Source organism: Coccinella septempunctata, chromosome 1 (genome assembly GCF_907165205.1).
Source record: "Coccinella septempunctata chromosome 1, icCocSept1.1, whole genome shotgun sequence".
In the NCBI taxonomy this organism is placed as follows: Eukaryota; Metazoa; Arthropoda; class Insecta; order Coleoptera; family Coccinellidae; genus Coccinella; species Coccinella septempunctata.
The window spans coordinates 23,455,132-23,468,062 of NC_058189.1; the positions used below are offsets into that span (position 1 = coordinate 23,455,132).

Below are 12,931 nucleotides of genomic sequence, written 5' to 3' on the forward strand. Positions count from 1 at the left end.
ACCATTTCAACATCATCGCCCTGCATTATTTCGTCCCAATTTAGGTCGGCCAGATGAGTTCTGAGAGAACTGTAGTCAATTGAGCTCACGGTTTTCTGGGTTACATTAGTAGACTGCTTTGAAACAAACTGGAGAGTGGCAGTGATAACAGAATGGTCTGATTTACCCAGAGGAGACGTCAGAACGACATTACTCACAAGATCCGGGTCATTAGTCAGCATGAGATCCAGAATGGAAGGGTTCTGCGTCGAGCAATATCTTGTAGGTTGGTCCATCAGTTGAACAAGTCCAGAACCTTCCAAAGCAGATATGAACCTGGAGCCAACGGAACCCGAGGGCAAAGTGCCAGGATCGGACCAGGATATTTCAGGGAAATTGAAGTCTCCAGTTATCAGTACGTTTGTTTTTGACAGAGATACTTGTCTGAGATGTTCGAAGAGGAGATCATCAGATGCCGATGGGCGTGGGCGGTAAACACAGCCCGTATAAAAGGTAAAATCGGGGCTGACCACTTCCAAGAAAAGATTGTCAATGCCAGGCAAATCAATTCGCGACTCCACAACAGAAAACTGGTTGTCAATAAGCCTACTCACGTATATGCAGACACCGCCATATCCTGTACCATTACCGCGGTCTGAGCGATGGAGGGTGTAACCAGGGATGTGGAAAGCTTGATCTGGAATCTCAGGGCGGAGCCATGTTTCAGTGACACAGATGAAATGCGGATTGAGGACAGCCACACTAGCGCAGAGTTCGTTGAACTTATTTTTTATGGAACGTGGGTTTTTTTTGCCAGCTTTATCAAAAATTCTTGAAGAAATTGTTAAGTCAAGACTCTTATCATACTTTGAAGAATATAAATGGCTTGGAGGACATCAACATGGTTTCAGGAGCTCTAGGTCGACAACAACAATGTTACTAGATGCGATTAATGAAATAATAGAAGCCCTAGATGAAAAATGGCCAGCTAAGATCATTTTACTAGATTTATCAAAGGCCTTTGATACCGTGGATCATGAAATACTGGAAGGAAAACTGCGACTCTATGGTTTGTGTGGTCCTACTATGGGGTTGCTATCTCAAGCTCTCTCAAGCAGGCGACAACGTGTTGTATGGAGCGGCTTTCTATCAGGATCAAAGCTAGGACCATGACTATTCATTATATTTATCAACGATTTGAATCTCACCAAAACCTAGCAAACCATGTATCTAATTACTCTCCTGTTTGCAGATGATACTTCCTTCCTTTTGAAGGCGACAGACATTGATAAACTGAGAATATTGGTGAGATATGTTTATTGGACATCAAACAACTGGTTCAACTGTAATGCTCTAGCCATTAATGATTCTGAAACACAACAACTAAGTATAAGAAGTAGCAAAGACGAAACGATAAAATTACTGGGAATAATATTTGATGGAGCACTTTCTTGGGAACCACACATCACCGAACTGAAAAAGAAACTTACAGTAGCAATATACACCATCTCAGTAGCGAGCAAGGTTTCCTCCAGAAATGCAGCAGTGATGGCCTATTTTGCAAACTTCCATTCGATTGCCACATATGGAATACTCCTATGGGGTATGTCAACTTACACAGGCGACATCCTCATTCTCCAGAAAAAAGCAATAAGGACAATATTGGGCCTTAAACAAACAGATAGCAGCAGGAATGCGTTTCAGCAGCTCCATATACTTACCATACCGGCAGCCTATGCACTGGAATGTGTCTCATATATACACACACACCTGAACACTTTTCCAGCAAATAACTCTTTTCACAGGTTCAATACGAGGAGCAAAAATCAACTTACCATAACATAGCAGGAACTACGCTCAACAAGGAATAGACTACTGGGGCCCTATAATTTATAACAGGCTACCTGACGATGTCAAAAAGTTTTAAGGAAGAAGATTCAAAAACTGTGTTCGAAAAATACTTCTGAAAAATACAATTTATAATATTCAAGAATTTATTAATAATTGACTTACAATATCTTCTGACAAGGCATGTAAATTTTTGATGCTGAGAATAAATGTTATGTTATGTTATCCACTTTCAACGGTTTTCTTCAATACATATGTTTTTCCCAGCAGGAATAAAGAAAGATGATGTTATCAGATTTTGAATGTATTGGTTCCATTCTAAAATCCAGTTGTTCTCGATCAATTCTAGTGATCAATAGTTTTTCTTTCGTTTGATTTTCTACACTTAATCGCTATGCAACGCAAAACACGCAATCTGACCCAAGAGGAATGTGCCCAAGCGGTAGTTTTGCGAGAAGAAGGGTGGACATACACAAGAATTGCAGAAAGGTTTGGAGTTTCCCATACAATTGTGTCCAGAATGTTGCAGCGATTCAGGGAGACAGGTATGATTTCCGAAGACCAGGACAGGGTAGACCACGGGTAACAACTGCTATTCAAGAACGTTACTTGAGAGTTTCTTCGTTGAGACAACGGTTTGCAACCGCTCGCCTCCTTCAAATTCAGTTTGAGCAAACTTATGAGGTGCAAATTAGCATTCAGACAATAAGAAATCGCCTCAGAGAATATGATTTAAGGCCTCGTTTCGCGGCAAGAGGCCCATCTTTTACCCCGGCCCATCGAAGGGCGCGTTTGGATTTTGCGAGAGAGCATATCCATTGGGAAGAGGCCGATTGGGAAAAAGTTCTCTTCACAGATGAGTCTAGATTCTGCCTCTACCATTGTGATCGACGTTTCCTTGTATACAGACGTCCACATGAAAGATATGCTCAGTGCAATTTCCTGAATACTACTGGTTTCGGGGGAGGATCGATTATGGTATGGGGTGGAATATCTTCGACTGCTCGCACAGACCTAGTGGTGTTTGATAATGGAGCTATGAATGCTGATAAGTATATAAGCAAAATTCTTGAAGAGCATGTAGTGCCATTTGCCCCATACATTGAAGAAAATTTCATTTTTATGGACGATAAAGCCAGACCCCATCGTGCGCGCATCGTTCACGAGTACCTTGGAGAGGTTGAAGTCTCTCGAATGGAATGGCCAGCAAGAAGTCCAGATCTCTATCCGTTTGAGCAGGTTTGGGACAACCTCAATAGAAGGCTGAGAAGTTCAGAAAATCATCCAGCTACTCTTAATGACTTAGGAATCCAACTCGGAGAAATCTGGGAAGGATTAGATCAGAACTTTTTAAGATCACTCATTTTGAGTATGAACCGTCGTTGCCGAGCTGTAATTAACGCAAGGGGTGGAAGTACCAAGTATTAAATCTCTTATCAGCATTTCAGTATTTTGAAAATTGTTCATTTCTCTTCTTTCACATAAGATTCGGTGAAATCCTGAATTTTTCTTCCATTTAATGTGTCTTGTTTCGTTCAAAACCTTCCCGAGAGAACATAAAAAATAAGTTATAAAGTCAATGTAGAGTTAACATTCATTAAAATTGAGATTTTCAGAATGTGCGTTAATTTTTTTGCGCAGTGTATAACCGGTTTGTCGAGTTACTAACACTGTCAGAATTCAAATCAGCAATATTCTAGAACAATTTCTCAGGTGGAAGTAATCAGTTTTAAAATTCATTTTCCGATATTCTTCCAATTAATTATTATTCTGCATGTATTCTCGGCTGTTTTCTATGAAACAGAGTATATTATATGCTCAAAAAAATCTTCATTTGATTCTATATTTTTTCACGGGCAATCGACATTTTCACTAAAAATACTTCAATAGTCTTATCAAATCAGATACAGAAGACAACGTAAATATAACATCCAAAATATTTTATTTTTAATTCTGGATCTATACATACATTACAATGGTACAGCTATAGAATGTATAGGTATCAGCCAAATCTCTTGCTAGGAGCAGTAAGGAAAACATTTTGATATTACATTAAAAAGGCTGACTGAATTTGATGCTTGCAGAAATAATTTATTCACAAAATTTGGTTTGAGTTCTACCTAATTTATCAACTGAATCGACAATCTACTGAAATTGTTAAAACACAACCTGACAACACTGCAAAATTTGTGGAACTGGGTGGGAGAAAAGGAAGTCCAGCTAAACATGCATAGACATAAAGAAATCTGGTGTGCATAGCTGGACGTCCAGCACAGTGCCTTTTATATTCAGGTGAAATTTCTTCTCGTTTCATGAATGAGGGCTACCGCGTGTGAATTCGCCGCTAGATGCTCTAGTGTAGCGTGAGGTCCACATCATAGACTCAACTATATGATTAATCATAAGTTTATGGTCTCCATATATCTATAATACTTTTATTGATATTACGTGTTTTATGCTATAAAAGAAGTGAAGCCAAATCATTGTCAGAAAGGGACTTACTCACATGCGCAAATTAAAAATACAAAAATAACGGACAAGATATTGATTAGTAACCAAATATTTCTATATTCAATTTCTCCAATATTATGATCTGTGAAATGGCAAGTCCCCGTCATCGTAGACAAACAAATCTTGCATTAGTTTGTCTATGTTCAGGACCTCACTCTACAAAGGCGCCAACTGGTGAGCAAAAAAATGGTAGCCCTCATTATCTGAGGTTAGAACTTCACGGTGAAAACTGTCTCACAGTTCTTTGAAAATCTCTAGTGATATTTGAAACAAAATCATGCGCACATATAAATTATTATTTCAATCCATATCCATTCAATTCGATTGAGTGTAAGGAAACTCTGAAAATACTGAGTAGTCCCCACAATGTAATGCATGACAAAATTCATGTTTAAACCAGGAAAACCCAACAGACATACACAGAGAGTAAGATATAAAAATGCCGAAAAAACTGGTCACACACTGTCGAAAATTTCTTAGAACATTTTTTTTTCAGATGGGTCATATGGATGGCTTGGAAATGCTCGATCCCATATCCACTTCCTCGATGACAACATTAACGCCAATGTCAGAAACTTCATCCCATATGCATTCCTACGGCATGAACCACATGATGAATCATCATCATCACGGAGGTCCTCTTTCTGCACATAGCGTTCCAGGTCATCATCCAGGTCACCACGGAGGTCACCCTGGTGCACATCATCCCGCGATGGCTGCTGCTGCGGCAGCTGCAGCAGTCGCGGGTCTTCATCCTGATGCCGATACAGATCCTAGAGAACTAGAGGCTTTCGCCGAAAGGTTTGTAGAAATGTTGGTTGAATTTTTTTCCTTATATAATTTTCATTAGATCTATAGTTTTAAAAAAAAATTTTATTCTCACAAAACTTCTACAGAATGAATGAATTCATTATGAAATATTTTTTCATTATATGAACAAGGAAGTTACAGAAATGAAAGGAAAGAAAAGCATCATTGAGAACTGAAAAGAAGAATTCATTTATGAAACTATAAATTGGTTCAATTCACTTTCACGTAGTAAGAATCTTTTTCTGAATTTCTTTCGGAAATTTGTCAGGGATTTTTTTTCTGGATTATCACGATAAAAAATAAAATGAGAAAAAAAAGAGCTGAAACTTGTTTCTCGAGTGTCCAATTATTCTATGGCACAGAATATGTTTAAAAAAATGACAATGACTGAATATACAGAGGAATCTGATTCAGCTCTCAATGTATTGAGTTTGAAGCTAGATTATGAAAAATCCTATCAAAAAATAGCCGAAGAGCATTAGATTTATTCATACTTTTTTCACCTTCTAAATTTCAATTGATAAACCAAAAATATATAGAACTTCAAAAGGTTCAAGTTTGCAATTACATTTATTTCAAAAAAAATTGTAGGAATCGGATTCTTTTTTCCATTCTTATATAACTATGAACGTTTCTGTTGAAGAAGCTATGTTTAATTGAATGATCATCACAGTGCGCAAAGGTGGCAGTTCAAATTATTCCCAACGCCTTATTGTGAAATTCTCCTCTATTCATGAACAAAATTATGAATTTTATCTGTAAGAAAAAAAGTTTATTTTGCTTTTCGATGTTTATAATATTCATTTTTCAATGTGAAAATTTGTTTACGACTTCACTCATTCATTTCTTTCTGATGAATGCCATAATAATTCTTGAAGTGAATCATGACGGATAATCGGAATTCTCCTCAAATAAATGATATTGTGATACGATTAGTGATGCCCACGAGACCAACTAGATGAGACTCTACTATAGTGTCGTCTCGTCTCGAGTCTCATGCGACAGTTTCTTAGTCTCGCCGTTGATGACGTTTTTTGAAAGCGGAGTAGGTATTAAAATCTAATAATTATAACGCGTACCCTAGTTAACCTACCCAGTCAATTTTTCCAATTATTTGCCTATGAAAGTTTAATATAATATGAAATATTATTTATCGATTGTCGTACTTGTTTCGAGACTTATAGAAGTAAATTATTATATCATTATCCTGATTCTCCATATGTACCGAATTACCCGTTAGAAGCTCTGTGAGAGGTTGTACGAATTCGGAGATCCAGTTTTGTTCCATGTAGGCTTTCTTTATGTGTCCTTACGCCAACTCAGGCACAGAATTGTTAATTTAAACCCAACATCGAATGATGGTCCGTACCCCTATCGACTAGAAAAATTCTTCCCTAACCCGAGATCGGTACCTCGCGGTATACTAAGCCGACGCTTCAACCACCAACCTACAGACGCTATAAATCAAGCATAAACTTTTGTCTATCATCCAGAATCAGATAACAAATAGTGAAAATTGTGTTTAACTTATTCTGAAGTTGAGAAAAATTTTAGAAGTTTGACCAGTTCACTTGTATTCGATTCTAGTTTGAAACTCCTTGTTATTTACCTAAACCGCACCACCTATTTATAATACAATTCATAATTCACTCAGATCTTAAACTGTTTGTATGAATTGGGAAAATTTAAGTAAACTAGTAGAAATGAAAGAAATGGAGTCTTTAGAAAATTGCGTATACAGGATGACCTTCTATATATTCAAACATAGAAATGGTTAATAAAGGAGATAGTAAAACGTTTTGAATGAGCCCATAGGGCTGCGAGGGAACGAAGGCGAAGCCCTAGTTCCTGAGTTCATGAAACGCCCTTTCCGTAGAGGTATCGAACATCTAGATCGAAGTCCGAAAAGTCACCTAAAATAATTGAAAACCCTAATGAAATTAAGAGCAACGATAAAAAATTCGATCGATGGGGCGATGAGAATCAGTTGATGGTGACAGGAAAAAAAATTATTATTAAGTACGTTCATTCCTCGTCTATCGGAACAGATAATAAGTTCTTTGACGAATGACGAATGTTAAGATAGTATTTTACAACCTGAAAACAAAAGGAAGAATCATCTATAGTAATCTAAGAAATAAAGTTGGCAGGGACCAGCTCTCTAATTTGATATACAAGATCTCTTGTTCAAGATGAAATAAATCTTATATTGATTGTCGAATAAAACAACACAAACATGATTTGAAAGACGTTAAGAATAAAGACAAAACAGCTCTTTGTTCTCATTTTTTTTTAATGTTGGTCACATGATTGATTTTGATGGAGTCGAGGTTTGTGAGAAGAAAAGAAACTTCAAAACAAGAAACTTGTTGGAAATGGTCTATATAAGATTGTTTGATTCCATGAATTATGAGACTGACACAGAGCATCTGGCTGGATATTGAAATTCCATAATAATTTCTAAATATGAACATCTTGCTAGCTTAAAATAGAGATAAAATAGGGATAAAAATAATTATAATTAAAAATGAACTAAAATCAATTTAAGCAAGCATTAAATTTGATTTTTCTGTCATTTCAACATAAACTATAAAATAATGTTCATATAATTGTTCGCGTCATATTTGTCCAGTTGTTATGTTTCTGTGTTAGGTCGGTAATACCTGTTTCTTACTATTTGACTGTCTTGGTTCTCTTTTTCACCGTTCTTTCATGAGATTGCTGATGCTCTCTTGGTATTTTTGAGTAACTGTAAGTTTTTGACTATTTCAATGGTTAATGTTTTCTGTAGTTCTAATTTTCGTATTTAACGTAGAGTGGTTTTTTTCGCGCTACTTTGGTGAGCCTTTTTTACACTTGAAAGTCTTGAGTTCCATGTATCATGTATTTGAAAATAAATTGTAGGCTTGAAAAGGCAGAAGGCTCTTCTGCGAAACGTCACTACGGTTGTTGTGAAAACCTAACCTAACATCTTTTTAATTTGTCCTATTTCCTTATAAAGTAATTGGATTGGATCAAATATGCAGGACGCAATATCTGGTATTTATATTCCGATAAAATTTTCGATACAAACAATTTATTTTTCGTGCTCTTGTATGGAGAAAAAATAGGAGAAAGAAACTACAGATAGAAGAATGTTTGGTAAAAATATTATTTATTATTTTCAATCATAAGGATGATGACATGGAAAGGCCAAGGGTAGAGAAGGCTGACCAATATCTGTCATTTATACAGAGTGGGTCTTTGACTCGTACAAAAAATTTCAACAGTATATTCTTGAGGTCAAAATTAACCATTTTTTTCGAATCGGCTCTGTTGAAAAACCATAAAAAATGCTATATAACAAACGGTTTCACTGAATGAAATCTATTTTTTTTAATAGTTTGATGAATCTTTTTCAAATACAAGATATCACTCAGGTCTTTCAGTTTTCTCATTATGACCATTACATGCAATGAAAAAAACAGAAATTCAAAGAACCCAACTCTTGAAACTGTTGGATGCTATCTAATGAATATTTGAATGTTTCGCACAATGACAGTATTCCTTATATTTTCTCATATAATGCGCCGTTTTCGAATAATTTGATGTTCAAAAATGAAAAATTATCTGTGAAATTTGAATACAACAGATCCAAACATGGGTAGGATCACAGATTTAGGTGTTTATTCTGAAGGTAATTTTCTTTTTCCAGGGTTGGCAGCTCATTATGAAAACTCGACTCTTTTCAGCCCAAATTATTAATTCAAAAAAAAAAATTAAACTCATCAAAAAAGTTCTGACACCTTCACCAAACATGAGTATGTGACAAATTCACGTTGAAAAGTGTCCTGATTTTTGCATGATTCATGTGCCATGTGGCATAATTGGGAGTTACAGGAGCATGGAAGAAATTAGAATTGTTCATTATTTTAACAAAATAAAAATTTATTGGACCATATTGTATATAAGATTATATTAAATGATAAGATGAAAATTAATTTTTGTCTCTTGTTAGGCATAAAGCAATATTGCTTTTGATATATTGCACCCTTGAATATGCTGCAATACGAAATTTGCAACGCTGCTCCGATGAAGTCCCCAACATTCGCTGCCACTTTACACTCAATAGGAGCAGCAGCATTGCTAATCTCCAAATGACTTTCTTCTTGATGAGTAATTTTTTCTTCACTAATATATGCCTCTTGGGCAGAGTTTTCTAACAGAATATCCGAAATAGTATGAGAAGATGCCTCTCTTCTTCTTCTGACAATCCAACACGTCATTTCGACCTGAATTAATGAAAGAGACATTCTTCATGATATTTCCATATATATATAACAATGTTTCTGTATACTGTGGAGCCCGATGATTCCAAATGAAATCATAACTTTGTAAGGGTGGTGGGGTATATTGTGATCCCAATTTTTCAAAATTAAAATGATTATTATATAAACTAAAGCATAATAAGTTCCCCTTATTTTTCCGAAGTCTCTAGATACACAATTTGTAAGTAATAAAATTTGAAGGTTCACGATTCACTTTTCAGGTTAGAATTCAGAAACGCAAACTGGCTAAAATGTATAAATTTAGGAATACGAATAAGCGACAAAAAGGTTTCTAGCGACATCTAGTGATTATGAGCAGCACTTGATGCTAAATGGCTTCACTGGGCTGGAAAGGGTAAAATGGCTATATCTTTTCAACGGGGCCGAATCGGAAAAAATGGTACAGAAGAAACCTCAAGGATTTACAGTTGAAATATTTATACGATTCAAAGACTCAAAGTGTATAAATTATGAATACAAATATGTTCCAATGATTTGGAATTTAAACAAAATATTTAAAATGTCTCATATAAAATTTTTCAATAAATGCTACTAGAAGTTATCAATTGTTTTGAATATCAATCAAGCTGATCACGGTATTCTTGTTAATGAAGCTTCTGCACACAAAATAATTCTAAAGTTTTCAAATTCGAAAGCAAAACTGCGAGACTCTCGTACGAGGGTCAAAACGAGATCGAGAAAATTCTCGTCTCGTCGATGAAATATCACGTCTCGTCTCGAAAACGACAAGAGATGAGACCAAACTTTCGAAAACGAGACTCTCGTGGACATCACTGAATTCGATGTTTATTAAATATTTGATAATCAAGTACTCGTAAATAATTGACTGCTCGCGAAAATTTTCTGAAGCTTAGATTTCTCCGCAGATTCAAGCAGAGACGGATAAAACTAGGAGTAACACAAGCAGACGTAGGAAAGGCTTTGGCTAACTTGAAACTTCCTGGAGTCGGCGCTTTATCGCAGTCGACAATATGTCGATTTGAATCCCTTACTCTATCCCACAACAATATGATAGCGCTCAAACCCATCCTTCAAGCGTGGCTGGAAGAAGCAGAGGCTCAGGCTAAAAACAAAAGAAGAGATCCAGATGCTCCTAGTGTGCTACCAGCGGGAGAAAAAAAGAGGAAAAGAACTTCCATAGCAGCGCCAGAAAAAAGGAGCTTAGAAGCTTATTTTGCCGTTCAACCGCGACCATCTGGTGAGAAGATTGCAGCTATTGCCGAAAAATTAGACTTGAAGAAGAATGTAGTGCGCGTGTGGTTTTGCAATCAAAGACAAAAGCAGAAACGAATGAAATTCGCTGCGCAACATTGACCCGAAGTTAACTTCGGTTACTCGGTGAACTAGCGATACGGAAAATTCACATTTTGTGATCTTTTGTGAATCCTCACTATTGCTCACGGTGAGGTGGAGTGAAGCGTCGGAATAAAATAATAGATCAAATGAAAAAATCAATCCTAATTAGGAAGCACAAGCTTATATAGATTTTCTTGTTTTAGTTAGTAGAAATGATCGATACTCTTGACACAATGTTCTGTATAAAACTAATATTTCGAAAACATCGAATATTAATTTCGTATGATCTAACAGAAAAGGCTGTGAAATTATAGTTTAAATAACTGTTTGCTTTCAGAATTATCAGTTGACAATTAATGTCGCACTACATATTACTTAGGAAAATTAGTATTGAAATCATACATTAATGATACTAAAAGGAAATATTCAAAAGATAATTTTGTTGTGATCTCTGTATCCGCAGGGGTACCACGATCAATACACAATATATTGACAACTTATGGACGTCGGATTCTTTTAGGAGTGTTCGGCAATCGAATTATACCCGACAGTTTTCGTGTGAATAAAATGTTCATACAGCGAAAACTGATCATCTGTGATACTAATTTTCACATTTTGTAGGTGAGAATTACTATCGAGCCATATGCTTGTCGTCGCGAGCTTGTGATAGGTACTAATGCAAGTTCGCTTCGAAATAATCTTCCCTGCTGTTTGGTTAGCTACTCCTATATCCACAGCTTCCTCTTTTTTCGGAATTAAGGATTCAGCATATTGCCCAAATTAGACTTACATGACATAAACAAGATATCTCGAGTGTTAACCGGCGTTAATCATGGAGTCAAAATCGAAAAATAACTCGATTTTATTCAATAAAAATATGCCAAAACGGTTTCCTTTCAAATTCACAAGGTGTTGAAATTTGCTTGCACAACCAATTGAAAAAATGGTAAATTTTGTCTTAAGTGTTTACCCAGTGGGGCATTCCTTCCATTTGTTCTTCGATATTTTTGTGAAACGCATTGGTTAAACTTCAGTTTTGTATATGGTTGATCTTCTGTGGTGAGTTTTTGACCCTCTAGCTTCTTCAATGGGATCAAAGTCTTCGCTTCATTTGGATGTTTGAATGTACTTTTGCTTTCTCGAATATGTTCTCTACTTTCTTCTTCATGAATTCTGTAACTGTTTTCCATTTCAGGTCTGTGTATATTTGTTTATTCTTAACACACCAGGGTGTCCATCGCCATTCTAAGTAGAATATTTTCAGTCGCTTGTATATTCTTGATATGGGTTTTGGCTGCAGAGCCTCATGCGGCCTATCCATATGTAAGTTGTGGTCTCGATATTGTTTTAATTATCGTAAGTTTGATGTTCTTCTTCTCCCTATGAGCGGATAAAGTCTGCTCATTGCTGCCTTCGTTTTACAAACCACATATTTGATTTGCTTTTCCCAAATCAGTCCTGCGTCTAGTGTCACACATTGGCTTCCCTTTTTCATTCGACTTTCATTCGTCCACTTCGAGGTTTTCGTCCATCATCAACCTTCTCTTTTGTAGTAATACTACTTTTGTCTTTCTTCATTTAGTTGAATTTTCTATTTTATGCACCATTCCTGTGTATCATCTATGGCTTCTTGTTGTTTCTCCTGTATGATGTCTGTACATTTATGTCTGACTGCTATTCCTGTGTCATCTGCATATAGGGTTAGCATATTTTGTGGATTCTTTGGAATATCGCGTATGTAGATGGTGTAGAGTTAGAGGTCTAAGTATCCTTGTGGGACAATCTGGGTAATCACAGCATATGCAAGTTTAAACTGAATAATTATGAGTTTCGTTCATGAATTTTTCAAATGCACCGCGGAAACTATTCAAAATCATTCTTCAAATATGAGGTTTCAATATTCAAATCGCTTCGTTTCTAGTTTACGATTTAGCAACAGCGCCTACTTGAAAATAAAAAGAACGATGGCCAGCTGTTGATTTACAGCCATCAGAAGGGGCGTACTCACTGGCGAGCCTCAACAGCAACAGGCCATAAAAATCCCATAAAATTTTACTTCATAGCCATCTTTATCTCATCAAGATAGTGTATTCGTTGTCCTTTATTATCAACGCATATTTCAGTCGATGTTGCCAACTTGTGCAATAGAAACGAAACGC

The 12,931-nt window shown here is 36.2% G+C and overlaps 1 protein-coding gene across 1 annotated transcript in view; it reads left to right on the forward strand.

Annotated features, from left to right (window-relative positions):
- Positions 1 to 11,025, forward strand: part of LOC123315534 (inhibitory POU protein) — an 86,048-nt gene extending 75,023 nt beyond the window's left edge. The window contains exons 4-5 of the mRNA XM_044901302.1: positions 4,835 to 5,139; positions 10,343 to 11,025. Coding sequence (XP_044757237.1) covers positions 4,835 to 5,139; positions 10,343 to 10,790 — 753 coding nt within the window. The 3' untranslated portion in view covers positions 10,791 to 11,025. The remainder of the gene's footprint in view (positions 1 to 4,834; positions 5,140 to 10,342) is intronic.
- Positions 11,026 to 12,931: the final 1,906 nt, after the last annotated feature.